The 27,259-nt window shown below is 43.2% G+C and overlaps 1 protein-coding gene across 3 annotated transcripts in view; it reads left to right on the top strand.

Annotated features, from left to right (window-relative positions):
* Positions 1-27,259, top strand: part of LRMDA (leucine rich melanocyte differentiation associated) — a 1,316,517-nt gene that overhangs the window by 637,978 nt on the left and 651,280 nt on the right. For 2 of the 3 annotated variants that reach the window (XM_086381846.1, XM_086381847.1), the window contains one exon: positions 8,004-8,141. In XM_086381846.1, the coding sequence (XP_086237972.1) occupies positions 8,004-8,141 (138 nt within the window). Of the gene's footprint in view, positions 1-8,003; positions 8,142-22,001; positions 22,120-27,259 lie in introns of all 3 variants that reach the window. The other variant, XM_086381848.1, reaches the window with a different exon arrangement.

The raw sequence follows: 27,259 nt of genomic DNA, 5'->3' as shown, positions 1-27,259 counted from the left end.
AGATATATATGTTGAGATTGGCATATATGTTTATGTCAGCTGTAAGAATGATTTGCAAAATTATTAATCACTGCTTACATGTTAAGTTATAAGTTAGTATTGTATTTATTCAGTAAAATATGCTGTTTGTGGCCATTATTAATTGGTATTTTCTTAGAAGAATGAGAAGGCTTATAAGTAAATATCAGTCTTTATCATAATGAAATATTCATGGATTATTTTTTCCTCTCCTATCCTTTGGTCAACCAAATTTCCTGGTTGTTGCCAATATTAGCAAAAAATTGAATAAAAATTATTGAAAATAATTTTTCCAATAGTTATAGTGTGTCTTATGGCTTCCTTGGCCATTTGAGATGATCACCTGCTTGATATTCTGAAATCAACTAAGAATAAAAGGATAATTAGACTACGGTTTGAATGATACGTTTCCTCTTATGGACCCCATGCTCATGTTCTGTGTCCCACTTTACTGGAGGCTGTTGGAGTTGTTGGAGTTGGGGTTCATGTGTCAGTTTAATTATGTTTACCATGGCCACACAGCTAATCTTCTAAGAGCCTCTTGCATTTTTTTTTTTTTTTTGTACGTGTGATTTTACAGCTTTCACCTGCCTGTTAGAGTAACTGACAAAGAGGATTGTATGAAAATTTTTTGTGTGTGTTGGAATCAAAGTACAATGATGACATATGCAAAGCAGATTTTTGCGTGACTATAAAACCAGCTGCCTCCGCCCTGGGATATTGTCAAGAAAGCAATATAAGAAATGGTGCAGTGAGAAGGGCTTCCCTAACAGCCCACAGATGAAGCCACAAAGACTGTACAGCAAATGTTAATCCAAAACTCAATTGCTCTTCTCACTCAGCACACTTCCTGGCCACTTCTCTGTAATATTAGTTGGTACATACCGAGACCTGCAAACACATTTTAGCACCAGCTTGAGCAAAACAGTTAAAAGACGGGCACACCCACTATGAGAGAAAGTCATTTCATATAATGACAATCTGCAGATGAATTAGTGGGTGATTTTCTTGCTCAATCTCTGATTTGTATAATAACTATTGGAAAGTATTTTTTGGATACCTATGTGTTTAATATACATAGGTTATAGTATTGCTTTTTTTTATTACCACTGACAATTGAAGAGATATTGAGCAAGTATTGATGGTTGACAGATTACCTGGTTAGATTAAATAGGTTAGATTCTACTAAGATTCATGTTTCATGTGAATTTGCTAAGCATTATTATCTCTCATTTTAGAAGATTCATTTTCATAACCTGGTTTAGAATATATTGAAAATGTGCAGGGATCCACGTTAGAATTCATTCATTCATTCACTTAATTTATTTAAACTAAAAACAACAGCAACCAAAATACTTCACCATTTCTCCCACCCTCCACTCCCTCTTCTGGCAACTACTGATCTATTCTTTTTATGTATGAGGTTGGTCTTAATGTTATTGTTTTAAATTCCACATATAAGAGAGATCATACAGCATTTGTCTTTCTCTGACTTATTTCACTCAGCGTAAAAAAGTTCTTGAGATCTAGCAAGATTTTATTCTTTTTCTGGCTGAATAATATTGTGTTTTGTGTGTGCGTATGTGTGTGTGTATCACACTTTCTTTATCCATTCACCCACTGATAGACACTTAACGTTGTTTCCACATCTCGTCTATTGTAAATAATGCTGCAGTGAGCATAGGGCTACACATATCTTTTCAAGTTAGTGTTTTTGCTTTCTTTGGATAAATATCCAGGAGTGGAATCCTGGATCAAATGCTAGTCTTATTTTCAATTTTTTTGAGGAACACCCATACTGTTTTCCATAGTGGCTACACCGGTTTACATTCCCGTCAATAGTGTTCAAGGGTTCCCTTTTCTTCACATCCTCACCAGCAGTCACTGCTTCTTGTCTTTTTGATAGTAGCCATTCTAACAGGCATAAGGTGAAATCACAGGGTGGTTTTGATTTGCATTTCTCTAATGATCAATGATGTTGAACATCTTTTCATGTACCCGTTGGTCATCTGTGTGTCTTCTTTGGAAAAATGTCTATTCAGATCTTCTGTCCATTTTGTAATTGTAATTTTTTTTTTTTTGCTATTGAGTTGTATGGGTTCTTTATATAGTTTAGATATTAGCCCCTCATGAAATAGTATTTATAATTATTTTCTCCCATTCAGTGAGTTACCTTTTTATTTTGTTGGTGGATTCCTTTGCTGTGCAGAATGTTTTTCATTTTTAAAGGGATAAGCTAGACTGGTGGTGGTTTTATTCTCAGTGTGGCTATCACCAGAGATTAACAGGCTTCTTGTTTTTCCTTGGTTCAGTCCTTTCCCTGTTCCAGCATCTCTGGTCTGTGGCAGTAACACTGAGGAATCAATGTTGGTGGTGTGGAAGGAACCAGAAGGAAGCAGAAGGCAATGTGCAGCTGTAGAGCTGGCCAGATATATCACTATACTGTTGTAAGTGCTTTATTGCCAGTATATACACAAACCAACAGTTGGCTTTTTCATGATGGAACATGTCTTCTTTCTCCTCTGATCTACTGGTATGATCCCAAAGGTTGGCTTCCTTACCTTGTATACTTGACCAAGAAGTAAAAAAAATGAAAGACAGATAAAAGCAGCAGTAGCACTATGTGCCATTCTCTGTCTTTCAGCCACTGGCCCTCCCACCTGCTTGTCTGAATACCCCGGATCCATAACAGTTACGAGGTGCCAGGATGCTACTCCGTACAATGCCTTAACCTTTGGCTCTGGCCATTGGCTTTGCTGCACAGTAACACACTCCAAAACTTAGAGTCTTAGAAAAACCAATATTTTTGTTTGTTTATAGTTCTGTATGGCAGCTATTTGGGCAGGGCTCAACTGGATGGTTCTGCTCATCTTCCTTGGGTCACTCAGGCAGCCACGGTTATTTGGAGGCTCTGCTAGGGCTGGCTGATCTGAGATTGCCTTGCTTATATGTCTGGAGGTTGGTATTGGTTGTTAGTGGAGCTCCATGTCTCCAACAGGCTAGCACAGGCCTCTCCATGTGGGAGGGATGCCCCAAGAGCAAAGCTCAATGTGCAGCTACTTTTCACATTCGGTTTGCATCATAGCTGTTGCTGCCCCATGGCCAAAGCAAGTCACATATCAAATGTAGAACAAATGTGAGGGGGGTTCCAGAACCCAAACCAAGGATTTGGCACATTTCTTCTAGATTCACCAATGCCTCCCTTCCCCACCGTATGCTTCCTTCTTGCCCTCTCAGCGCTTCGTTCATTTCTGTTGAGCCCTCAGCTTTTGGCTCCTGTTCGGGTAGACCTGGGTGTCTCAGCCTAGCTCTCGGTCTCCTGCTCATTGCTTATCTCTCCTCTCTGTGGTTTGTTTAGAGTAGCACTGCTCACTAGCCATGGTATTGCTTCTCTCCCCAACACTCACATTCTCCCTCCCTCTCACCCACCCATAAGCGTGGGCAGTCTCAGCCGTATCATGTCTAAATACCCAGCCCCGAATAAGGGAACAACTGAAACGTCAGGGAAAGATCGCTAGCCACATGGCTCTCTCCCACTGGCCTTTGGGGCTGGGTGGAGGAAAGGTGATGAGCTGACTTCATTTTAAGCCACACTTCATTGCATCATTTTCTGTTTCTCTGTTGGCTTCAGCACATGCAGGAAGAGATCGCTGTGAACTCTGGTGCCAGCAGGAAGAAGGAATAGTGCTCCATGTTACACTGCTGGGCTGTGGTTAGGAGACCAGTGAGTGCAGTCAGGAGGCCAGACTGGAGTTCCCACAGCAATTTACTGTGTCATCTTGAAGAAGGGGCTGGATCTTGTCAGAGGCTTCATTTTCTTTACCTGTAATTTGAGTATTTAATCTGAGAGTATTGTTGAGAGATAGTGCTGGCATAATATATATGGGAAATCACTTTAACACCTTGAACCTTTACAAGTTCCTTGCACATTTTACTGTTAGCCAAGGCTTTGGTGCCTTAAATGAATGATCCCAAATTGAAAGTAACTGAGGTACGGAGAACAACTGGATGAGAGCACCTGGTGATATCCTACAAAAGCACAGAAGACTCCTCATGTTTTTGTTTTTTAAATTCCTCTCTTTGTGGCCCCTAGAATTGTCATTTTGTAGGACCTAGGTCTCCATGTAGACTCTGCCTTTTAGTCATTGTGTGATCTTTGACTGTAAGTTTCCTTAATTGTTATCTGGATGTGATAATCTTTCAGACACCTGTGTGTGTGTGAATCAAATATGTCATGTAGGCTGTTCAGCATTTGAAAATCTGCTATCAGGATAAGCTCTAATTGAAATACCCCCAGGAGTCATAGGTGCTGCCCTTTGACCTGGGGTTGAGCACAGAGGGACAGATGTGCCCATTCTCACTTGGGAAGCAGCTTCAGACCTGTGCAACCCAACATGACACCATGAGATTCCTCTCCTCCTTCAGGCTCCAAACTTTCAAGGCAAGATGTGGCTTTGATCTTGGGCCCTCTGCAGAAAATCTCCCTTGGCAAACCTAGCCATGACAGCTGGGCTCCGCAATGGCAACCTGTAGACAGCATTGAAAAAAGTCTAAATGGCAAGTACTCTGGAGAAGACTTGATGAGGGAAACCAGGTGTGTGCTGAGAACCCAGCTGGAGAGAGTTGAAACTGTGCCAGATAGCTTCACATTTTAAAAGGAGAGGAAAAAAAAAAAATCACCCTTAGGAGAATCCTTGAAAGTGTCTTCACAAAGGTAGTATTGGTTAGCTGGAGACATCAAGTTCCCTCGGCTGATTGTCTCTGGATAATTTTCTCTGCAACTTGACAGAAAGGAATGTGACAGGTTCCATCCCAAGCGCACAGTCAGGCAAGACAAGGCTGTGCTCGTCCTTATTGACCCAGGAGATGAAGAAACCGCTGGAAACTTCTCACGTGTCAGTCTCCAGTGCTGGTGTCAACATAATGATGTTGTTCTTGTCCAGAGCATCCATGGAGTAGGTGCAAGTGATTCCTCACCAGTATGGATTTGGGGGGACCACCTTGCCCAGCCCAAATGATGACTTAGCAGGTAGTTGGAAGGCTTAGGAAGAAGAACTTGCTTCTGCTACACAAAATATCCCAAAGGAGGCAGACTCTGAGACTCCAGTGAATCCTCTTGGATTCACTGGCACAGAATGGCTGAAGCTTCTTGAAGCCTGCAGACCCTTTGCCCAAGAAATTCCCATGATCAAGACATTCAAATGAGTTTCCATTTCCACAGCCTCCTGCTAAGAGGCAGATCCAGATTTTGTGAAGTGTGACGCTTACATAATTTGAAGAGGCTCTCTTAAAGGCAAAGACTATATAATTACAAACACAAAATTAGGTATGGAGATGAATGTGTATTTGGAATAAAAAATGTGTTGAAGCAAATTAAACTTTTTTAAGTTGACAGGTACCATACATGGAAATATTTAGCAAACAATCTCTCTTATACTATGTATGAGAACTTTTTCTATTTTTCCCTGCAAATTCCCTTATAACTTCATTCTTTAATTAAGTTTTACAGGTGGCTCAGATGGTAAAGAATCCACCTGCAATGTGGGAGACCTGGGTTCGATCCCTGGTTTGGGAAGATCCTGGGTTCGATCCCTGGTTTGGGAAGATCTCTGGTTTGGAGGAGGACATGGAAACCCACTCCAGTATACTTGCCTGGAGAATCCCATGGACAGAGGAGCCTGACAGGCTACTGTCCATGGGGTCACCAGGGTCGGACATGACTTAGCGACTAAACCACCACCACCACCACCACCACTTCCCTGGATGGTAGAATGCAAGCCTTCCCATCGCTAATTACCAGACAACTCAGTTGTCTAGTGTTTCTCTACCTTGGAGATCTTGCCAGTTTTGAGTTCCTTTTCTTCACATTCTGACCTTTGTGCAGTAGATGAAAAAAAGATGAAAGTTTAAGTAATTTGTCTCTAAGAGAGAAATAGGTTTGATCTGGACTTTGCTGTCCATAGTAGAAAGGGCTTCCCATGGATTCTCCAGGGCCATTGTCCACATAAATACTTTGAATCACTTCAGAGCAACACATCAGTGCCATTTTGGTGGCCCACTCTCTTGGAGTTTTACAGAAATACAGTGCTGGCCAGTAAGAAGGTTCAGCTTGTCTGGCTGCCCCCTTGAACTAGGACTTGGCTTGAGGCTTCTGGAAAGCATATTGGGTATGAGTCCTATTGTTCTTTGGCACATCCAATGGGTACCATATGTGGGCAAGAAGGTTGGAGAGAACCCTGAAGGGGAGAAACCAAGACATGGGCTGAGGTGTATGCAGGTCCAAGTCGAGGCATGGAGTATCCTCCCTGAGGGATGCTGCTGGCCCTGGCCCATCCTGCGTACTGGACTAAGACTGAGCAATTTTTGAGGAAGGCACTCCAAAGCACAGGGGTCTCTGAGATGCTTTTGCCTGGCTCGAAGGGCAGCACTCGTAGGCTAGAGTACTGGCAAGATTCCTTGTTTTTCCTTTTTTTTGTTTAATGACTGTGAAACATCCAAAGATATAACTTGCTGGAAAAGGCAAGTTTTTCCTGAAATTGTTCATTGTCTTTTTAATTAGTTTTATTTAGAGAATTTTCTTAAAGAGTGTGGTGATTGAACTTTAAGAAGTATTAAGTATGTTTTGTCTTGAGTGATGAAATTTGTTAAAGTTTTGACTCCTGGTCACTTACCCTCTGTATTTCAAGCTTACCTCCTTGGTAGGACCTTCTCACTCATCTTCTCCATATGCTTCTAATCTGTCATCCTCCTTCCAGTGATCCTTTGTGGTTGTTCCTGGATATCATTTGTTGAAGACTTGAAAGATCAATAACTTGGTTGTACAGTCTTTGTTTAGGAAATGATGATGTTGGGCAGTAGAAACCCACAATCTATGAGGACACTCAGACCCTCTTTAACTAGTTTTCCCCTCTCTTGCTTGTGAGCTTTCCCTTTCATTGTGTTGTTCTTGCTCCCTACCAGTCTAGTGCTTGTTCTTCCATATGATCTTTACATAGCTTGTGTATGAATAGTACTTGAAGGCACTTAGTTTAGAGAATATAAAGTTGAAGGGAGGTATGTGAGCCTCAGCCACCTGAGGGCCATCACATGGAAGAGAGGAATGACTTACTCTTTGTGATCTCCCCGACTAGCTAATTTGAGTCACTGTGTGGGAATTCAGTCTCTGGGGAAATAAAAACTCTCTCTTATGGTTGTTAGAGATAAACTTCCCTGTGGGATCCTCTGGCAGATATGTTAGGGACTGGATTCAGATGTTGGTTGGATTTGGAGTTCAGTTGACAAACTGAAGCATGAGAAAATTGGGATGACACCCCCAAGGTTACTCACAGAGTAAGGGCAGCCCTTTTATCTCATTTGACCTTCTTTTCCTGGAAATGGTACCCCGACTCTTTGATTCTTACCAGTGGCATCTCCCATCATGTATTTAGCCCCTGTATGCTCTACTGTCGTTTCCTGGTAAGGGCCCCGTTCTGTCTGCTGATAACAATGTTAGCTAACTCTTTTCACTGGTAGGCTCCCGGTAGTCATGGCCTCTATTCATGGCCTACACTGTTCTGTTTGTCTTTTCTTCTTAGCTTTGTACTCCTTTTCACCCAATGCGATGTCTTATTGCCACCAGTGAGGCCACTGAGCAATGCTTAGCTCCACAGCAGGCTCTCAGGTCACAGAGGAGGCCAATCCCAGTTTGCACCCATGCTACTCCCGTGTTTTAATGATGGACTGCCCCCAAAGGAGAAACCATATATTCTGATGAGACCTTTGGAAGTAATTTCTTGCTTTCATTAACAGTTGAGCTGTGTCCCCAGTGGGAGTGAAAAACTAACCATATCAGATGCCCACAGCAAGTTGATTTCAGCCCCTACCCATGTCATGTCCTGGGAGCAGATGGGGTTCATCAGCTGCTGGGCTGTGCCTATCAGCTCTGGTCTGTGTCCCTTGCTAAGCCTTTTGTCTTTCCGGACCAAGATCCTTAACCTTTGTCACATCACCGACTTGGAGTATCTGCTTGACCACCTGGCAGAAGTGACACCAGCTCTGGAGTACCTCAGCCTCCTAGGGAATGTGGCATGTCCCAACGAGCTCGTCAGCCTGGAAAAGGATGAGGAAGACTACAAGAGATATAGGTGAGTATCTAGGTTTGAGCATAGTATGAAAAGAAAAAAATGACATTTTTGGAGAGATATTATTATACTCTGGGGTGCGTAATAGATATCTGGTAAGCATCAGTGGTCCCTTCATGCTATATTAAACTTTGCCCTATTGGGTACCCTATAGCCAGGGTCTTCCTTCATTGACGGTAACAAGAGCCAAGAAACATGAAAAGACATTGAGTGGTCTAGCCCAGGGGTTAACCAACTTGTCTGTAAAGGGCTGGATATTAAATACTGTATGCTTTGAAAGTCATGTGGCCTCTGTTGCAACTATTCAACTCTTCTATTATAGTGCATAAGTGGTAATGAACAGTTTGTAAATGAATGGGCAATGCTGTGTTCCAATAAAGCTTTATTTACAAAAACATGCAGCAGGCCAGGTTAGACCCATGGGCTGTATTTCGCTGGCCCCTGCTCTGTGTTGTAAGATCTTCCTGTCTGTTTCAGAGTCACATCTTGGAGAAAGAGGCCTTCCCATGAAAGTTTAGGGAGCTTATATACAGTCTCAAGAGAAAGTTTCATAAGGTCCACGACTTTGGTCTTTGATGGAGTCCAAAGTGAAAATGCTATTCTTTCTTCCCTCTACTTCTAAACTATCAGCTTTGAAATACCTAATCCAAAATCCTCTTTAGGGAGTCTTTTTTGATCTTACCCATTTTACTAAACTCATTTTATTTTTGCTCTTCATTTTAAATTTTGTATGCTCTCATTCTTGATTATTGTTTTCTAAATGTTATAAATGATGTTTTCATATGTATACCTTTTCTCTCAGTTATAATATAAGTTCTCACTAGCACCCCACCTGAATCAATGTACAAGGAGGAAGGGAAGAAGAAAGGGAGGAAGGAAAGAAATAAAAGGTAGGGAGGACTCAGTTAAGTTCAATTCAGTCACTCAGTCGTGTCTGACTCTTTGCAACCCCATGGACTGCAGCACGCCAGGCTTCCCTGTCCATCACCAACTCCCAGAGCTTACTCAAACTCATGTCCATTGTGTCAGTGATGCCATCCAAACATCTCATCCTCTGTCATCCCCTTCTCCTCCCACCTTCAATCTTTCCCAGCCATCAGGGTCTTTTCCAATGAGTCAATCCTTTGCATCAGGTGGCCAAAGTATGGGAGTTTCAGCTTCAACATCAGTCCTTCCAATGAACACTCAGGGCTGATTTCCTTTAGGATTCACTGATTTTATCTCCTTGCAGTCCAAGGGACTCCCAAGAGTCTTCTCCAACACTACAGTTCAAAAGCATCAATTCTTCTGTGCTCAGCTTTCTTTATAGTCCAACTCTCACATCCATACATGACTACTGGAAAAACCATAGCTTTGACTACATGAACCTTTGTTGCTAAAGTAATGTCTCTGCTTTTTAATATGTTGTCTAGGTTGGTCATAGCTTTTCTTCCAAGGAGTAAGCGTCTTTTACTTTCATGGCTGCAATCACAATCTGCAATGACTTTGGAGCCCAAGAAAATAAAGTCTCTCACTGTTTCCATTGTTTCCCCATCTATTTGCCGTGAAGTGATGGGACTGGATGCCATGATCTTAATTTTCTGAATGTTGAGCTTAAAGCCAACTTTTTCACTCTCCTCTTCCACTTTCATCAGGAGACTCTTTAGTTCCTCTTCACTTTCTGCTGTAAGGGTGGTGTCATCTGTATATCTGAGGTTATCGATATTTCTCCTGGCAATCTTGATTCCAGCTTGTGTTTCATCCAGCCCAGCATTCTGCATGATATACTGTGCATATAAGTTAAATAAGCAGGGTGACAATATACAGCCTTGACATACTCCTTTCCCAATTTGAAATCAGTCTTTTGTTCCATTTACAGTTCTAACTGTTACCTCTTGACTTGCATGCAGATTTCCCAGGAGGCAGGTTGGGTGGTCTGGTATTCCCATCTCTTGAAGTATTTGCCACAGTTTGTTGTGATCCACACCATCAAAGGCTTTGGCGTAGTCCTGCAGAAGTAGATGTTTTTCTGGAACTCTCTTGCTTTTTCAATGATCCAGCGGATGTTGGCAATTTGATCTCTGGTTCCTCTGCCTTTTCTAAAACCAGCTTGAACATCTGGAAGTTCATGGTTCATGTATTGTTGAAGCCTGTCTTGGAGAATTTGGAGCATTACTTTGCTAGCATGTGAGATGAGTGCAATTGTGCAGTAGTTTGAGCATTGTTTGGCATTGCCTTTCTTTGGGATCGGAATGAACTGTCCTTTTCCAGTACTGTGGCCACTGCTGAGTTTTCCAAATTTGTTGGCATAAGGAGTGCAGCACTTTCACAGCATCATCTTTCAGGATTTGAAAGAGCTCAACTGGAATTCCATCACCTCCACTAGCTTTGTTTGTAGTGATGCTTCCTAAGGCCCACTTGACTTTGTATTCCAGGATGTCTGGCTCTAGGTCAGTGATCACACCATCATGATTATCTGGGTCATGAAGATCTTTTTGTATAGTTCTTCTGTATATTCTTGCCACCTCTTCTTGATATCTTCTGCTTCTGTGAGGTCCATACCATTTCTGTCCTTTATTGTGGGCATCTTTGCATGAAATGTTCCCTTGGTATCTCTAATTTCCTTGAAGAGATCTCCAGTCTTTCCCATTCTATTGTTTTCCTCTATTTCTTTGCACTGATCACTGAGGAAGGCTTTCTTATCTCTCCTTGCTGTTCTTTGGAATGCTGCATTCAAATGGGTATATTTTACCTTTTCTCTTTTGTCTTTAGCTTCTTTTCTTTTCTCAGCTATTTGTAAGCCCTCCTCAGACAACTATTTTGCCTTTTTGCATTTCTTTTTCTTGGGGATGGTCTTGATCACTGCCTCTTGTACAATTTCATGAACGTCCATCCATAGTTCTTCAAGAACTCTATCAGATCTAATTCCTTGACTATTTCTCACTTCCACTGTATAAAGATAAGGGATTTGATTTAGTTCATACCTGAATGGTCTAGTGGTTTTCCCTACTTTCTTCAATTTAAGTCTGAATTTGGCAATAAGGAGTTCATGGTCTGAGCCACTGTGAGCTCCCAGTCTTGTTTTTGCTGACTGTATAGAGCTTCTCCATCTTTGGCTGCAAAGAATATAATCAATATAATCAATCTGATTTTGGTATTGACTATCTGTTTAGTAGGAAGGACTACTAGAAAGTAAGTTTTTTTTTTTTTTTTTAAACTTTACAATATTGTACTGGTTTTGCCATATATCAAAATGAATCTGCCACAGGTATACATGTGTTCCCCATCCTGAACCCTCCTCCCTCCCCATACCATCCCTCTGGGTCGTCCCAGTGCACCATTGGCGAGAGAGGATAATAGTTTGAGAGGAACTGGTCCTTTGGGGTTCAGATTTTTAAATCTGTAGTGATGAAGGAGCGTATTTAAGGGCATGCATTTTGTATAAAGGCAAAGCTGCAAGAAATACTGAAATCTCTTCAAAATTATATATTTAAAAAGAAACATACATGTTAGTAAGGGTACAGCAGAATTTCAGTTATACTTTATTGGGAGGAATTTTGAAGGAATCTTAGACTATTTTTAAGCCATCTTAGAATAAAGTTCTATCCCTATCTTAAAAGAACTGTAATAAATCAATTTTTCTCATGAAGACTTTTATCTGGGATGTGATACTGTTGATTTGAATGTGATTTCTCGTAGGAGAAATATGGTTAATATCCAGCAAGTGAATAGTTAAAATTTATAAATCAATCTTCTAAGTTAATCACTTTGAACTTAATTTTATTTTAGCAGTTACTCTCATCAACTTTGGCACCTTTAACAGGTGATGTCATGTATGAAGAGGTTGTTTTAAAACATTTTATCTTCTGGCAGCAACTTATTATAAAATGTATCTTAGAAGGGTCAGGTGGTGGAAGAAAGTTCTCTCAGATATCATGTTTAGTAAACCAAGCATTTTTTTGGAAATTCTTGTTTTCTGACTTTTTTCTTCAGATTTCTTGTTTTAATTATTTAAAATCACCCAATAAATTGTATATGTGTACATATACACCCATATGTGTATATGCACACATTCACACACAAGTTTATTCATTTACTCATTCATGAAGTTATATGTGAACTGAACCGTAGGCACGTATTTTGGAATGAGAGCAACAGACTAAAGACCCTGATGCTGGGAAAGATAGAGAGCAGGAGGAGAAGGGGACGACAGAGGATGAGATAGTTGGATGGCATCACTGACTCAATGAACATGAGTTTGGGTAAACTCCAGGAGTTGGTGATATACAGGGAGGCCTGCCGTGCTGCAGTTCACGGTGTTGCAAAGGGTTGGACATGACTGAACAACTGAACTGAACTGAACAGACTGAGGAAAATCTCCCACTCCACTTTATTCCATCTCAAAGAAAGGTTTATAAGGGTGTAAAAGAAAAAGAAAAGCTAATACTAATTTTTACTGTTGTTATTGTAACTAGTCTCATTGGACACTGTGGTATAAGGAGCCAGATCAAAAGATCTGATATGGAGTCTAGTTTTGCTGGTGGGACTTTTAAAATGGGGAGGACAGTTTCGATCAGTGACCCTTAACCAAGGCTATACTTGTGATTCATCCAATCGTTTTGATTAATTTAGTGCCAAATGCAATGAAATAGGCAATAGGTGACATTGATGCTTAATTAAGAACTACTGGACTAAAGAGTATTTAAATTCTTTGTTGGCTCTGCTGTTCTGCGACACTTTCCTCCCAGGCAGTGACAGATCCTCTGTTAACACTCATACCATTTTATATATTCCTTTTTACACATTTCTCTTACTACTTCATACATGTCAACATCCAGAGAATGGCTTCCTGAAAGTCAGGACAGCATCTTCTTGCCCTTTGAAGCCTTATCAATACCGAAAGTAGTGCTGGCTGTGGAATAGGGGCTTGGTATCTGTCTAGAGGAGGTGGCCTGAAATCACCCTGCCCTCTGATGAACTGAATACTTGTAGAGAAATGTGGGGCTCTTTGGGCACCTTGGGTGCCCACTGCCTATTTGGAACTAAATCCACTTGGATATCAACAAATGCAATTAAAAAGCAAGGCTCGGCCCTTCAGAATCCACCCAAGTGTTGGTTGTTTGGTCATGATTCTTTAGCAAAGATTGGATTGTAGAAGAGTGATCCTTCTCCTGGGCATGTCTGCGTACCCTTCAATCATACCCTCCTAACTTCTGTTACCCCAGAAGCCCCTGGGGGCTGGGGCTGGGAAGGCTCTGTGTTACTGCATATATGTCAAGATTGCCATTAGGGGCTGGATTCTAGGGGCCACATGCAGCTGGACTCACATCTGGTCAGAATTACCTTAGAAAATCCACAACACCAGCAAGATGCTCACCCTCCGAGAGAGACAGGAACTAAGAGCAGTGGAAGGGGATTCAGTGTGGGCCACCCAGTGACGTACGGACTGCGTGAGCGGACTCATAGGCCTGTTCAATGGAAGTTCTAATTTTTGTATTCATTTTACTTATTTTTAATTTCTGGTTTAACAAGCATCATCACCCTTGTATTTGGATGAGATGAATGGGTGGATAAGGCATTTCTGTTCTGTGGTCTGTAAAAAGCCCTCCTTTATTCATCCTGGAGCTCGTGCATTATTTGTCCCTGAGAAATTTTAGACTTTCACAACAAGACTTCTGAATGCCAAGTTCCTGTGGCATTTGGGGTTTCTACAAAGCAATGTAGCCACCTTTTGTTTCCTTTCGGTAAAATATTTTCCTGGCCCTTCATCCACAAAGCATGAGGTCGGCCTTCCTTCAAGCTGTTACCGAGAGTCTAATAGGAGGGCCTCTATGCAAATTTATGAGACATTTTCACTATAAAATTGCTGAAAACATGAATGATATTTCTACAGTTTACTGTTTTTCACTTTAAGTACATTTTCTGACAATATGTCTTCTATTAATCATTTAAGCAGTAGTAGGAAACTTAAAGGAGTGTATTCAGAAGCAAGAATCCATGGTTCATTTAGTGCTGTCTAAAAAAATTTCTTATTGATTGGCATCCTCTGTGGTTATGTGATGTAATATTTATAATATGTCACCCAGCCATACATCAAAACAAGTATGTCTCTTGTTTCATTTCCATGAGAGATGTTGATTTCAGAGAGGTCAGCCCAGTTTTAGGTCACGTTGTGGCCAACCACTGGGCCAGAAATGGGAAGTGACCAGATTTATGGAGCTATTGGAAATGACCCCAGAGCCGCTTTAGGTTCTGTGGATGCTTTCCTCCCCTCCCCCCACAGCACCCCTTTTCCTTCCTCACGTACCCCCTGTATGCCCAGTTGGATTTTCTTGGCACACGTCCACACAGTAAAACAGCCTCATTAAATCTGTATGTGAGCATGAGCACACTACCAGGCTGTTTAGCGGTGCCCTGGTCCTGCTGGGACCGGAGCAGAGCCGAGCCTGGGGTTTCTCTACGCCATTCATCATAGCTCGTGGCTGAAATGTGTCCATTGCCATGCTATTATAGGCGCTGAAACCTGCTGCTGCTCTGCTGTGTGCACGCACTGGGCAGCTATTTGGGGTGAAGGTTGAATGGAGGTTCACGTTGAGCAGAGGTGCTGGACCTGAAGGCAGTAGCCTTCAGGATTGGGGCGGAAGGAGAGTGAGGCAGCTAAGTGAGCTGGGGGACCACCATCATCCTGGGGATCCCCTTGGGGCCTCCCATGGACTTGAATACTGGCCAGACAATGAATCAAGTATGGGGAGCTTGGGTGCCCAGTAGGCTCTATTTCTTGCCTTCCTTTGTCAGTCTTTTCTTTCCTCTTGCTAAGGAAAGATGGTGGAGTTCAGGTCAGGGTGCACATGTGCCAGACCTCACGCATCAAACACGGCCATTGGTGTCTTGGGCTCCGAGCACTGCTTCACTAAATCCTTCTGTCGCTAAACCCTTTATTGTCTCCTGCCACTCCAGTCTCTGGCGAGTCTCTCCTTCCTCCCTCCTCAGTAGGCTCCTCTATATTCCTTACAACTTGAAATTATTTAAAACATGACACCCTTTCTTTGTTCCCTCCCAGGGAGCAGCCCTGAGGCCTGCCCAGTGTCTGTCACACTCAGCCAAGGGGCAGAAGGGAGGAACCGGCCGTCCGCTGCTGGCCGCCCTGGCTTCCACCACTTCCCAGCCGTAGAGGAGCCGTAAAACTTGTGGCTTACATAACCCAGTGAGCATTCTCCAGCTAATCTGCAATCTGGGCTTTGAAGATCACAGGAAAGCAAAGGTCACGACCTAGAGATCAAAGTGACAGAAACCCGCAGAGTAATTGCTGGTTCCCCTCTGTAGAGGGCCTTGGTCTATCCTGTGGGTGTATTATTTGCACCAAGACTTCAAACGTGCTGCCGGTGAACTGTGAGGGAAATCAGCTGGCCTTGGCTGGTTGTCAGGCGTTCATTAATGCTGTAGGTGAGCTCACCTCGGCTCATTAGAGGGAGAGCGTTGTCATCTCTTCACTCGCGGTCTTTGTTCATTACTCTGTGGTCTTTATTGACTTTTCCTCACCGTCCTCCCTTACCTGAAGGTGTGAGTGGGTAGTGAGACAAGCAAATTGGAGCAATACGAAAGAGGAGAATACGGATGTATTTATTGTGGATTAACTTGGAGGCACATAGAAATCAAGCGAGCAAACTGAAGCTTAACAGGCGGGGTAGCATTAGCCCACTCCCTTCATGGCACGGATGGAGAAACTGAAGCTCAGGAAGGCGGCAGAGACTGTGCCAGGGTCACACAGAAAGCTCAGCCCAGAGTCTGGGCTCTTTCCTCTACCCTGTGAGTCCACACGCTTTTTGCTGGGAAGACTCCCCTCTTGTTTTTCCCTCCAACACATACACTTGAAAGCTTTGGTCTCTTCAGTAAGCTTCATTTAAGCCACTGCTAACTTTTCAAAATTAGTCAGAGACGTTTAGTTGCTGATCAGAGTTTTTGATCAGCATGAGGTAAGCAGTGTTACCAAATGGGGTTGATGCCATCCAGAGCAAAGAAGCTTGGTGTTCTGCTGGCGTGTTCATGCTTTCTTGTTAAGCTTTGTGAAAGGATGAGAACAGTTCACGGATCACCTGTTGCTGCCTTCAGGGGCCCCCAGTGGGGTGACCCCCAGCTTGTCTCCCCATTTCCCATGCATGAGAGCAAGAAGGCACCAAGAAGCAATAGGAAGAAGCATAGAATGCTGTAAAGGGGGGAGGTGGGAAAAGTCCCCGTGACTCCACATGCAGTTCCCTTGGGATCTGGAAATGCGGTGTTTCTTGGGTAGAGTCTCAGAAGAAGAAACATGGCAGCCAGCCCCAGGAGCAGATGTAGGAGATCCGTCTTGATGTGCCTGTAGTTGTGCAGAGGGCCTGGGGAGCAGCCAGATCCCCCGGGGGAGCAGATGTGGGCAGGAGACAGCATCCTCCCTTCCCTTTGAAGTCTGGATGAAAAGTGCCAGAGCTTTTGGTAGAGAAAACTGACTTGGGAGCAAAAACCAAACAAACCAAAAAGGCTTTCTGCTGTTGTTTTTGTCCCCCTACCAGTTGTAAGCATCTCTTTAGAGGATTTCTTTCAGGAAATGGCACTTCCTCTATGAAAAGAGAGAGAACCTGAAAAGCTGTGTGTGGGTCTCACTTTTTAAGAATCTGTATGCAGAGACAGGTGGTTCTTTGAACACCTTCCCAGGGTCCCTGGTCTCCTCTGGGTAACCTCACCCTCCATGTCACAGCCAGGAGGGCCTCTGACTTCGAGCCACACCCCTCCCTGCCCTGAGGCTTTCTCCCAACCACCTTGGGAAGGTCAGGAAAATTGGCATTGCCCTTTGGGGCTGGGGATGTGAGCCTGAGAACTTAGACGGATCTCTTTTCATTAAGCAGTGCCCTGGCTTAACAAGCAGTTTTATAAATCTGAAGCTGTCTCCGGGTGCCGCAGGATTTATGGACGGGGGTTTCTGCCATAAAGTGGTTTATGATGGCTGCCTTCTGTGTTATTAGTAGCTGTCTCTTCCTTCAACCATTGCTGTTTGATAATAGCTTTAAAACACCCAGAATTACTTACCTGCAAGCCCCATTCCCGATAGCCCCTGTTGACAGTCTGAATAAGTTTACTGCCCTTTTGTTGTACTTTACCTTCAAAACAAACTGATTGAACCATCAATAGCTCGTGGAAGCTGACAGAGGCATGTCATCTGGACTAGCCCTGGTGATTGCAGGTTATCTGGGGGAGTTAACCTTCCCGCATTGTTAACTGAAATGTTTTATGTACTATGCAACTTTAGGATACGGCTGTGATAACCCTGGTAACTAAGTAATACATCACAGTAAAGAGATTTTGGTGCAACAAATAACCCTGGATTAAATTTACAAGGGTTGAATTGATATTGTAAAAGCCTTCATTCTGTGGCTTCGGGAATCCTCTCTTGTATTTTTATGGCAAACTTGTATTATACTCAGGATTGAAGCTGCAGCTTTTGACACCCTGACATGACCTAGAACAAAGGGAAATAGATCTCCCAAGACCAGAATGGGACGGGCAGGCAGAAAGCTCACTGACTAAGCATTGGCAGAGCTGGTTTAGAGCTGGTTCCAAACCACCAAGGGGCAAGAAAGAAAGTCTGGTGGATATGGCTTCTGTCTGGGCACTGGGGACCGTAGACATTGGGGGCAGGACAGACCACTAGCTGAACTGGGAAGGATACACTTGGCCACCTTATCAACTTCATAATTCCAAAACTATTAATCCTTGTGGTGTTTTTGTACTTGGACAGTGATTCTCAGCAGGCCTAGCAGCATATCAGCCTCACCTGGGAACTTACTAGAATGTAAATTTGAAACTTCATTCCAGATGCAGTGAATCAGAAACTCTAGGGAGGGACCCTGTGACTTGGGTTTCAACAAGGCCTCTGGGGGATTCTGTCACCTCCTCAAGTCTGGGACCCACTGAGCTAGAATGTAAGTTCGTTGAGAGTAGGGACCTTGTCTGTTTTGTGCATCACCCATTCTTAGCACCAGGCTCAGTTCTTGGCAGGTGGTAGTCTCTAAGTATTTGCTGGGTGGGTGAATGTGTAAATAAATGAAAGAAGACATCTCCTAAGGGACATACCGGAGTCCTGAGCTGAGTCTCATACTGAACTATTTGGAACGAGCCTTCCTAGTATCTCTCAGACATCTTTAGGCATCAGCCACCTGGAAATCCAGGCTGACCAACTGGGTGGGAGTCCGGGCACCCCTAGTTTCAGGGGAGCTGGCAGCCTGTTTCGTGGATGTTTCTTTGGTGTTGAAAGAAGACTGCTCTGAAAACAGTAGCTCTTTGTCATCTAAAATTTTTTAACTAGCTTAAAAGCTAGTGCTTCTCTCTCTCTCCTTTGATTTCAGGGCTGTGATCCAAAGTGGGGCGAAATGACAACATGCTGTCTGTTGTCACCATGGTTCCTGCCAGCCCCGTGAAGACATCTTTCATTCCATCATTAAACATTGGCTGATTTTCTAATACTGATTTTTCTTCACCTGAATATTCATCTTTTCCCACCCTACACTTAGTGGGTGTCTTTACTCCTTTGAGCGTCACTCCTGACATATTGTTTCTGTCTGTACGTGTCTTTATTTGAAAGAATCTGTTGTCATCAAGACTTTGCTGCTACAAGCAGAAGATGGAAGTTTTCTCTGACACTGACTGAGGCCAGTGGGAGTTCTTCTGGAGGATAGAAAGGTATTGGGGCCTTTGCAGAACTTGTCTAATTTAGAGTAAGCTTAGGTGGCATTTGGAGAGGGAAAGAAGAGGCTTAGGGAGAAGTAAGAAAGAAGATAATGAGTAGCTTGAGGCCAGGGAGAGAGCAGGAAGTAGGTAGTCAAATTTCTAGGACCTCAGATGTTGGTGTGGAAGTTTCTGAGCAGGAAAAGGATACCACAAAAGAATTTAGAATATTTTTGACTTTAAGTCATAGGAAGGCTGTGACTAGAAACCTCTGAGCTATTTGGCATTTGAGTGATCAGCTGAGTCTTTCACCTGGACAAGCATATGTGAGGCCCTTTGATGATGTAGGACCATCCTATGAACTGGGGGTGCTGCCCTTGGGGACCTAAGGCTCCACTGAGGAGGGAGGCCTGCTCACACCTCAAGTAACTTTGCCCTGAGAAAAAAACTTAGTGTTTGGGAACTGCTTTAGGGCTTGTTTCTTTGAAGCTTTCTTAAGATTGCTTGTTCTTCTTTCTTTGTGTTCGCAAAGCTAATTTGTGCATAACCTCAAACTTGGTGCTTAGCTGTGCCAATTTCTAATTTCTGTCTTTGAACCCATCTTCCCCATTATATTAGAACCCCTTAAATTGCCAACATCCGTTGGATCATAGAAAAAGCAGAGAATTCCAGAAAAACATCTACTTTTGCTTCATTGACTACACTAAAGCCTTTGACTGTGTGGATCTCAAAAAACTGTGGAAAATTCTTCAAGAAATGGGAATATCAGACCATCTTACCTGCTCCTGAGTGATCTGTATGCAGGTCAAGAGGCAACAGTTAGAACTGGACATGGAGCAACGGACTGGCTCCAAATAGGAAAAGGAGGACGTCAAGGCTGTGTATTGTCAGCCTGCTTATTTAACTTATATGCAGAGTACATCATGAGAAATGCTGGGCTGGAGGAAGCACAAGCTGGCATCAAGATTGCCGGGAGAAATATCAGTAACCTCAGATATGCAGATGACACCACCCTTGTGGCAGAAAGCGAAGAGGAACTAAAGAGTCTCTTGATGAAAGTGAAAGAGGAGAATGAAAAAGCTGGCTTAAAGCTCAGCATTCAGAAAACGAAGATCATGGCATCCAGTCCCATCGCTTCATGGCAAATAGATGGGGAAACAATGTAAACAGTGAGAGACTTTATTTTGGGGGGCTCCAAGATCATTGCAGATGGTGACTGCAGCCATGAAATTAAAAGACGCTTACTCCTTGGAAGAAAAGCTATCACCAACGTAGACAGTATATTAAACAACAGAGACATTACTTTGCTGACCATGGTCTGTCTAGTCAAAGCTATGGTTTTTCCAGTAATCATGTATGGATGTGAGAGCTGGACCATAAAGAAAGCTGAGCACAGAAGAATTGATGCTTTTGAACTGTGGTGCTTGAGAAGACTCTTGAGAGTCCCTTGGACTGCAAGGAGATCCAACCAGTCCATCCTAAAGGAAATCAGTCCTAAATATTCATTGGAAGGATGGATGCTGAAGCTGAAGCTCTAATACTTTGGCCACCTGATACAAAGAATTGGCTCATTTGAAGACTTTGATGTTGGGAAAGATTGAGGGCAGGAAGAGAAAGAGACAGCAGAGGATGAGATGATTGGATGGCATCACTGACTCGATGGACATGAGTTTGCGCAAGTTCCAGGAGTGGTAATGGACAGGGAAGCCTGGCATGCTGCAGTCCATGGGGTCACAAAAAGTTGAACACAATTGAGTGACTGAACTGAACTGAAAGAGCAGGAACCATGTTGTAATCACCTCTGTATACCTAGGCCTGGCATGAAGTAGGTGCTTAAGAAACATTTGTGCAACTGAAATGAACTGGCATTTTATAGTGTCCATTCTAATGCTTCTTTCCAAAATGGTTTGACAGTGAGAAAGAAAAATTGGTCCCTGTCTTCAAGAAGCTTATAGTTTTGGTGAGGACATTAAACTGAAGGACAATTAGAAAATAATATGGTGTTAGACTGCAGGGTGCTAAAAATGCCTCCTTGGCGTATTGAGAAGGGAGAAAGCAATGTGGGCTGGGGATGCAGAAGAAAACTTCTTGAGGGTTGGGATTTGGAAAGATGAGTGAATACTGAGGATGCAGGATACAGGGAGAAAAAGTCAGATTCCCATGCAGATGATGTGACTTACCGCTCTTGACATTGGATACCTACCTTTTCCTCCTAAGCAGGAAAGGGTCTAAACAATTGCTCCTTTGATTGGAGGAGTATAGGAGCTTGATGGAAAGCTTCTGTGTCGGTGACTGTCCCTGAGGAAGGAGAGCTAGAGGCAGGTGTCTATACCTTTCGTATCATTTTTTATATGTTTATGTACCTGTCTTCTGACCAGATGAGTCTTCTTGTCAAATCCATACACCTGCTTAAAGATAGTTCATCACACAAGTAGTCAGTCATTCGGTTATCCTTAAAGATGGTAATGGATCCCAAAGACTCTTTGCAGGGAGACCATATGGCATATTTGGGCTGTTAATGTCCACTGGAAACCAACTCCCCTTGTTTCTCCTTGATGGAGATAATTTTCATAGTGCCAGTGTAGAAGTAACTCAGTGATGATGAGAAAAAAGTCCTCAGCATGTCTGTCTGATCCCTCAAGGAAGCAATTTCTCAGCTATGTATGTTCTTACTTCTATCCCAGAGTTGTCCAGGTTATTATTATTGTCCTGATGGCAAATTAAAGTCTCTTGTCTCAGCTTCAAAATGAAGGTTTTTTTGTTCTCTCCGAGATGAGAATAATAAAGATGACCCATAAGAATGACAGTAACATGAATGGTGTGATCAGGTTGTAGGTTATTTTCTCTGAGAATTTCTTGTGCATCAAAGATTTTCAGAATGGAAAAAGGTAAATACATGGATAGGATCTTATTGGTGAATCCAGGTGTGCAGTTTGTGAGTATACCTTTGAGTCAAGAACAACCATTAGTGTATGTTTTGAAAGTTTAGTTGCATATCTTTATAAAACAGAACCATTTGAATTTCCCCAAAGAGTGATTATTCATTGTGAAAGAAGAGGAGAGAAGCAGCACCCAAGGTCTAAACTTCTGAAGACTTAATGATATAGTTTCCTGAACATCAGATAAATTGCATGAACCTTTGAGTCCATCATCCGTCTTCCTGAGCTGTCTCTGACTGTTCTCTCCCAGATGCTTTGTTCTGCACAAGCTGCCCAATTTGAAGTTTCTGGATGCTCGGAAAGTAACCAAACAAGAACGAGAGGAAGCTTTGGTCAGAGGGGCCTTCATGAAGGTGGTGAAGCCCAAGGTAAGCCCTCGACTCTCTGTTCTTTGTGAGGATTCATGCCTCACCCGCTGGGTATTTTCAAGGCTGGAGGAAGTCCTCCCATGTGTTCAGAATGCACCAGGATTTCATCCATGGATACACCATTGGCCAAACAAGAAGTAGAGGTTGGTATAAGCTGGGTCATCCTGGGACTCTAGGGGGACATTGTTGGTATTACAAAGTGATTGGTAAGGTGATTTCAGACAAATGACTCTTGTACCAATGAAGCAGCATCATGCACAGCCTATGGTGATGTTCCCAGCATCAAGGAGAATTTCGAAGCAAGGAGGATTTCAGGCCTCCTTGAAAGTGTTTCATTTACAAGGTGAGACCTCTGCAGACTCTGGAGCTGAGGAAGGAGAAACAGGAGAGCACTGGACATTACTGTTTCTCGGGTAGGTGGGGTTCCTCTAGTGCCTCAGCGGGGGCTCTTCTTTCTCGGGGCCAAGGGGTAGCTGGGGGAGAGTGCTTGTCTCTTGTTCACAGGTGAGGGCTCAGTAGCCCTTGGAGATACTGTTAGCACGGAAGGCGATTTTTCTGACAATGTGGTCTGAGACTGGTGTGTGCGTCCTTCATTTGGCTCTCCAGAGCTCAGGCGAATGCTGTTTACTGACCTTTGTTTCACTAGCTGAGTCTGCTTCGAGGCCAGGGAATTGGACATGGTGTCATGTTAATGACAGCACTGATGAGGCAAGGGGGATTTGGCTTGGGGTCTTGGATTCACACACAAGGAGGTTATGAAGGACATGGGCTTGGAAGGAGCTAGGATCCTTCAGTGAAGCCTGAGGCTGGGGAATGGGCTTCATGACTCCTTTGGAGGTCCATCGTGTCCTAGAGCTCTGAGGAGCTGCAGTCACTTCCTGTGGGAGCCTAGTTTGTGTGTTGAAATCTTTGGCCCAGAGATCCTTGAGGTCTCATTTGTCCTCACTGATGGACTTGGAGCACTCTGCACGTGCATTGGAAATGATTAAGAGAGAAAGAGGAAAAAACAAACAGAACCAAAACAGAAAAATGAAACCTCTTCCATCAAGTCGCTCAGCTGGCAGCAGACCTCAGGCCACTTTCTTTCCCTGAATCCATGAGGTGCAACTTATTTCCCGTTATGCTGAATAAAATTGCTAACAGTTGTGGAAATATATGATATGGAGAGTAGAATACTGGCAGATAAATGTATTGTTACCTGTTTCAGCATGTGGGAAATTAATTGAGTGATTCGTTTCGTAGCTATTAAAGTGTTAACGGTTTTCCTTATGGAGACACTGATTTGATGTATTGCTCATGACTGCGTTTAGTTATTCCAGCTTTTGTGATTTTGTTCAAATGAAATAATTTATTTCTTGGCTTCTTTTTTTTTTTTTTTTGGTTAAAAGATTCTAAAGACAGCCAGTATCACCAAACCAAAATACAACAAATGGAGTGTTGATAATATTTTGAGTTCCCACACATCCTGCATTTCTCACCATTGTGTATGCATGCATTTTATAGAATAGATTCTATTTCTCCTGCTTTCATTGTCTTTGACATGGAAGCTCTCTACTGTCACTGGAAATCTGGAGAGGTCATAAAGATAATACCCGTCATATTGGAATGGGGTATCAGTGGTGTCCACTACTGTGTCCAGTTATGTGCATCCTCACATAACCTTCAAATGTGGAAGGAAGGGAGCATTGACTTACTGTACAGATGCAGTAACTCAGGCCTGGGGATGCCGTTTGGGCTGCCCCAGTCATGAGCTCATAATTGCGAAAACCCAAGCTTCACCCATGTATCTAACTGCAGACCCCACATTCTTTCATCTCTTATTCCTGGAGCACTGAGCTCACCATTCCCTCTGTGCATCTCTCTGTTCAAACAGAACCTCCAAGGAAGGCCTAAGTGAAGAAAACAGGTAAAAGCAGGACTATTCTGCTGGAGTAGATATGGGCGAGAACTGAAGGTGTCCCCTGCCTTTGAAAGCAGGGACGGGCTCCTTAAAATCCAGCAGTGGCTGATTCTGAGTCAATAGCACCATTGACAGAAATGCTCTTCAGAGCTCCCAGTCGGTGTCTGATCACTTTACAGAATCAGCTCATTTGTGTGATTGAATCTTTACTAACACATTTTTACTAACTGTGTTAAGCTTTGAAATACCCATTAATTATCAATATTTGGAGAAAGACAAAAATACTCTGACAAAGCATCAGGACTTTTGGTGGCTATCCTTTTATAGAGTCCCATGATTTTCAAACTGGAAAAGGGAGGGCTGCAAAACTCTCTGGTCTGTGCTTTCATCTTATGGGTGCAGGAACAGGGAGAGGATATAGTTCCCTAAGGCCCCAAAGTCCCTTGGAGGCAGAATTGGGATAAGAACTCAGCCACCTGGGCTCCCCTGTGTAGTGTTCTATTTACCCCGTGACCCTTTCAGTATACTGGAGGATTTCTCTGTGTTGCCAGTTTCATATCTGACTCTCGTGCCTCTTGTGAATGGCAGACAATTCCCTTTTGTCTGTTTTTTTTTTTTTTTTTTTGCAGAGAGATGCGCTTCTATTTTTCTTTCAGCTAGAAAGAAGCCAAATGAGCTCCTTGCTGAATTAATAAATTGGTGTTAGAAAGGCTGGTTCTTGCCTGCTCACAGTATGTACAGACGTGTGTTTGTTCCTTGCAGGTGTGTGTATATGTGTTCCATCTCTGTGTATATATACATATGTATGTTCTGGGAGGTATGTGTACACTCGGAGTCAGCTCCTAAGTGGAGAGCAATTTCCTCTTGGTGAATTGCCGACGCTGCGCTGAGCACGCTTGGTGAAGACCTATTTTTCATCACGGACTCAGAATCTCAAGTTGGCTTCTGTCCTTTCTGAAGCAGTGGCAGTCTGTTTTGCTTGTTCAGCAGAATGCTCTGATGGATGATCAAGGGGGCCGTGATTTGGGGAGCTGTTTTCATTTTATTCCTGACATAAAGTATTTGGGAGAATGGAAAATGCCTCTCCAATCACAGCCCTTGCCTTGGAGGTAGGGAATGGGCAGTCTGGGTGTTCTCGGCTGATACAAATGCAGAATCATCCAGCAACTCATAAACCCCCTAAGTCACGAAGGCTTGATATGGTACCTGGCAGGCCCGGCGCTTGAAGTGCGAGTCAGTTCTCAGTGTCTCGCACAATGACACATTTCTTCTTCATGGCTGCCTTTTGGCTTTTGTTGTTTAAAAGCTGCCTTCTGTCTGAGTTCTGATTGTTCTACGGAAAGATGCTGTCATTCTTTAGGAACTGATAGTTAATGTTGCAGTAGCTCTTCTAATCTTGCTTTCTGTGTGTGTGTAGTGAATGGTCCTACAACAGCTAGGCTTTGCTCATTTCCTGAAATTTTAAAGAAAATATATGCTCTGAAAAATATTGGCCATTAGATCATGGCATTGTCAATGCAGAGAGCACCCAAGTTGGACATAGAGGAGGTGATGGCCCCCCAAGAACAGCTTCTATAATGACCAGACTCTGACCCGCCCCACCACTGACTGCTCCAAGAAACGTAGATCAAAGCAGTATGGAGGCCTGTCCAGGAGGGCGTGCGTGGTAGGCACGCAGCCCTAACATCAGAGAGACAGTGCAAGAATCGACAGCCAGAACTGCTTAATTATTTCCTGGCATTGTAATTATTCATCCCTGTTCTGGCAAAGAGCACAGTTGTCAATTTTTTTGACATAATTATTTAGAACTGAGCCCTCTTGTTTACAGGCACATATAGGAAGTTGGCTTCCAATGGTTTACTCTTTGGAATCTTTATAGAAGCAATAGCAGCTACCAGGGCAGCTGGACCAAGAACCTCAGCCTCTGTTAGAAAGTGTTTTTACACATGTGTTTTTGCTTGTAGTCATGGCCATTCTCTTATAGGCAAGATAGGGTCATAGGTTTATTTGTGAGTTTTGGTGTGTCCTTGAAAATATGGCATCCATGTCTTTGTGTAGGTTTCCTGTGGTATATAGCTTGTGCATTTGCGTACTTTTGCATAGATGTGTTTATGGGTATCTGTTTTGGGGTTGGGGGGATGTTGTAAGAATGTGTATGTGTGTAGCTTTGGAAATCTTTTATATTCTTGTCCTTAAACTGAAATTTGAAAGCTCTTTGGGTCCAAGGACTACCTCCTTCCCTGATGACAGTACACAGCCCTGCTCTTGACTCTTGGAGTTGGGCCCAAACTTTCTTGGGTAACTTTAGCTTCTTCCATCTGTGTCTGGTTTTGAATTTCCATGAAGAAAAAAAAGCATATTAGGAGTAGAAGCATCTGGAAGCCCGCTCTTTGTTGGGATGAGGCAGCTGCTCACCCCCTGGGGTGTCAGGTCTTTGAGGGCAGGGACTTGACTTGCCTTGCTTCTGTGTCTCTGGGCCTGGTGTATCACAGAGGCTCAACCAGTACCATCAAAACAGTAAACTGAACACAGCATGTTGGAAAATCTATCACAGAAGGTGGTTCATATTTTTATTGCCTCAATATGGTCCTCTGCAAAAGCAGGAAAAGGACACTTACCTCAAGAAAATATAATAACTTAGATCCGTATGTTGGCAAAAAAGAGGGATTCTGGCTTGCATGTCTGATTTTCCAAAGGATTTTACCCTGCTACTGTTTTTGATGGCAGAATCTGTGTCCACCGTGGTCCCTGGGATCACATGTCCTCCATGGAACTTCACTCTTACAATGGGGGCAGGGGTGCAATCCGAGCTCCCCGTCACTGCTTACGTGTTCTCCGAGTCCTTCTCTTAGAACCCACCTGCTCATGTTAGAGCTTGTAGGGGGAAAAAGGTAGCTCTTCCCAGAAAACATGGTGGGGTACTCCACAAGTCTATGAGCTATTAAAGTAAGATTTTTCTCAGTCTTGACGCTCTTGTGCTTTCTGTCTGTGCTCCTTTTCAAAGGAGCACTGCCTCATGGCTTGTTTGGCTCACTGACTGGTTTCCGTGCCTAGCCTAGCTCTTCACGAAGTGCTACCTTGTTCTAAAGCACAGTGTGCTTGTCCTTCATATGTTCTCTGACCCCACTTAACCAATTGTGAACATGTGAAAGGTTATCCGAAACTACCTCTAGGTGGGCTGTAGTTACTAATGTTTGTTCTATGCTCAGTATTTTTAAAGATATGTATTTTTCATAAAGC

Source organism: Bos grunniens, chromosome 28 (genome assembly GCF_055505025.1).
Source record: "Bos grunniens cultivar Pamir isolate PY7600 chromosome 28, Bosgru_T2T1.0, whole genome shotgun sequence".
NCBI classification, from domain to species: domain Eukaryota; kingdom Metazoa; phylum Chordata; class Mammalia; order Artiodactyla; family Bovidae; genus Bos; species Bos grunniens.
Note: the sequence above shows the minus strand (reverse complement) of the source record. Positions and strands in the feature narration are given on the sequence as shown.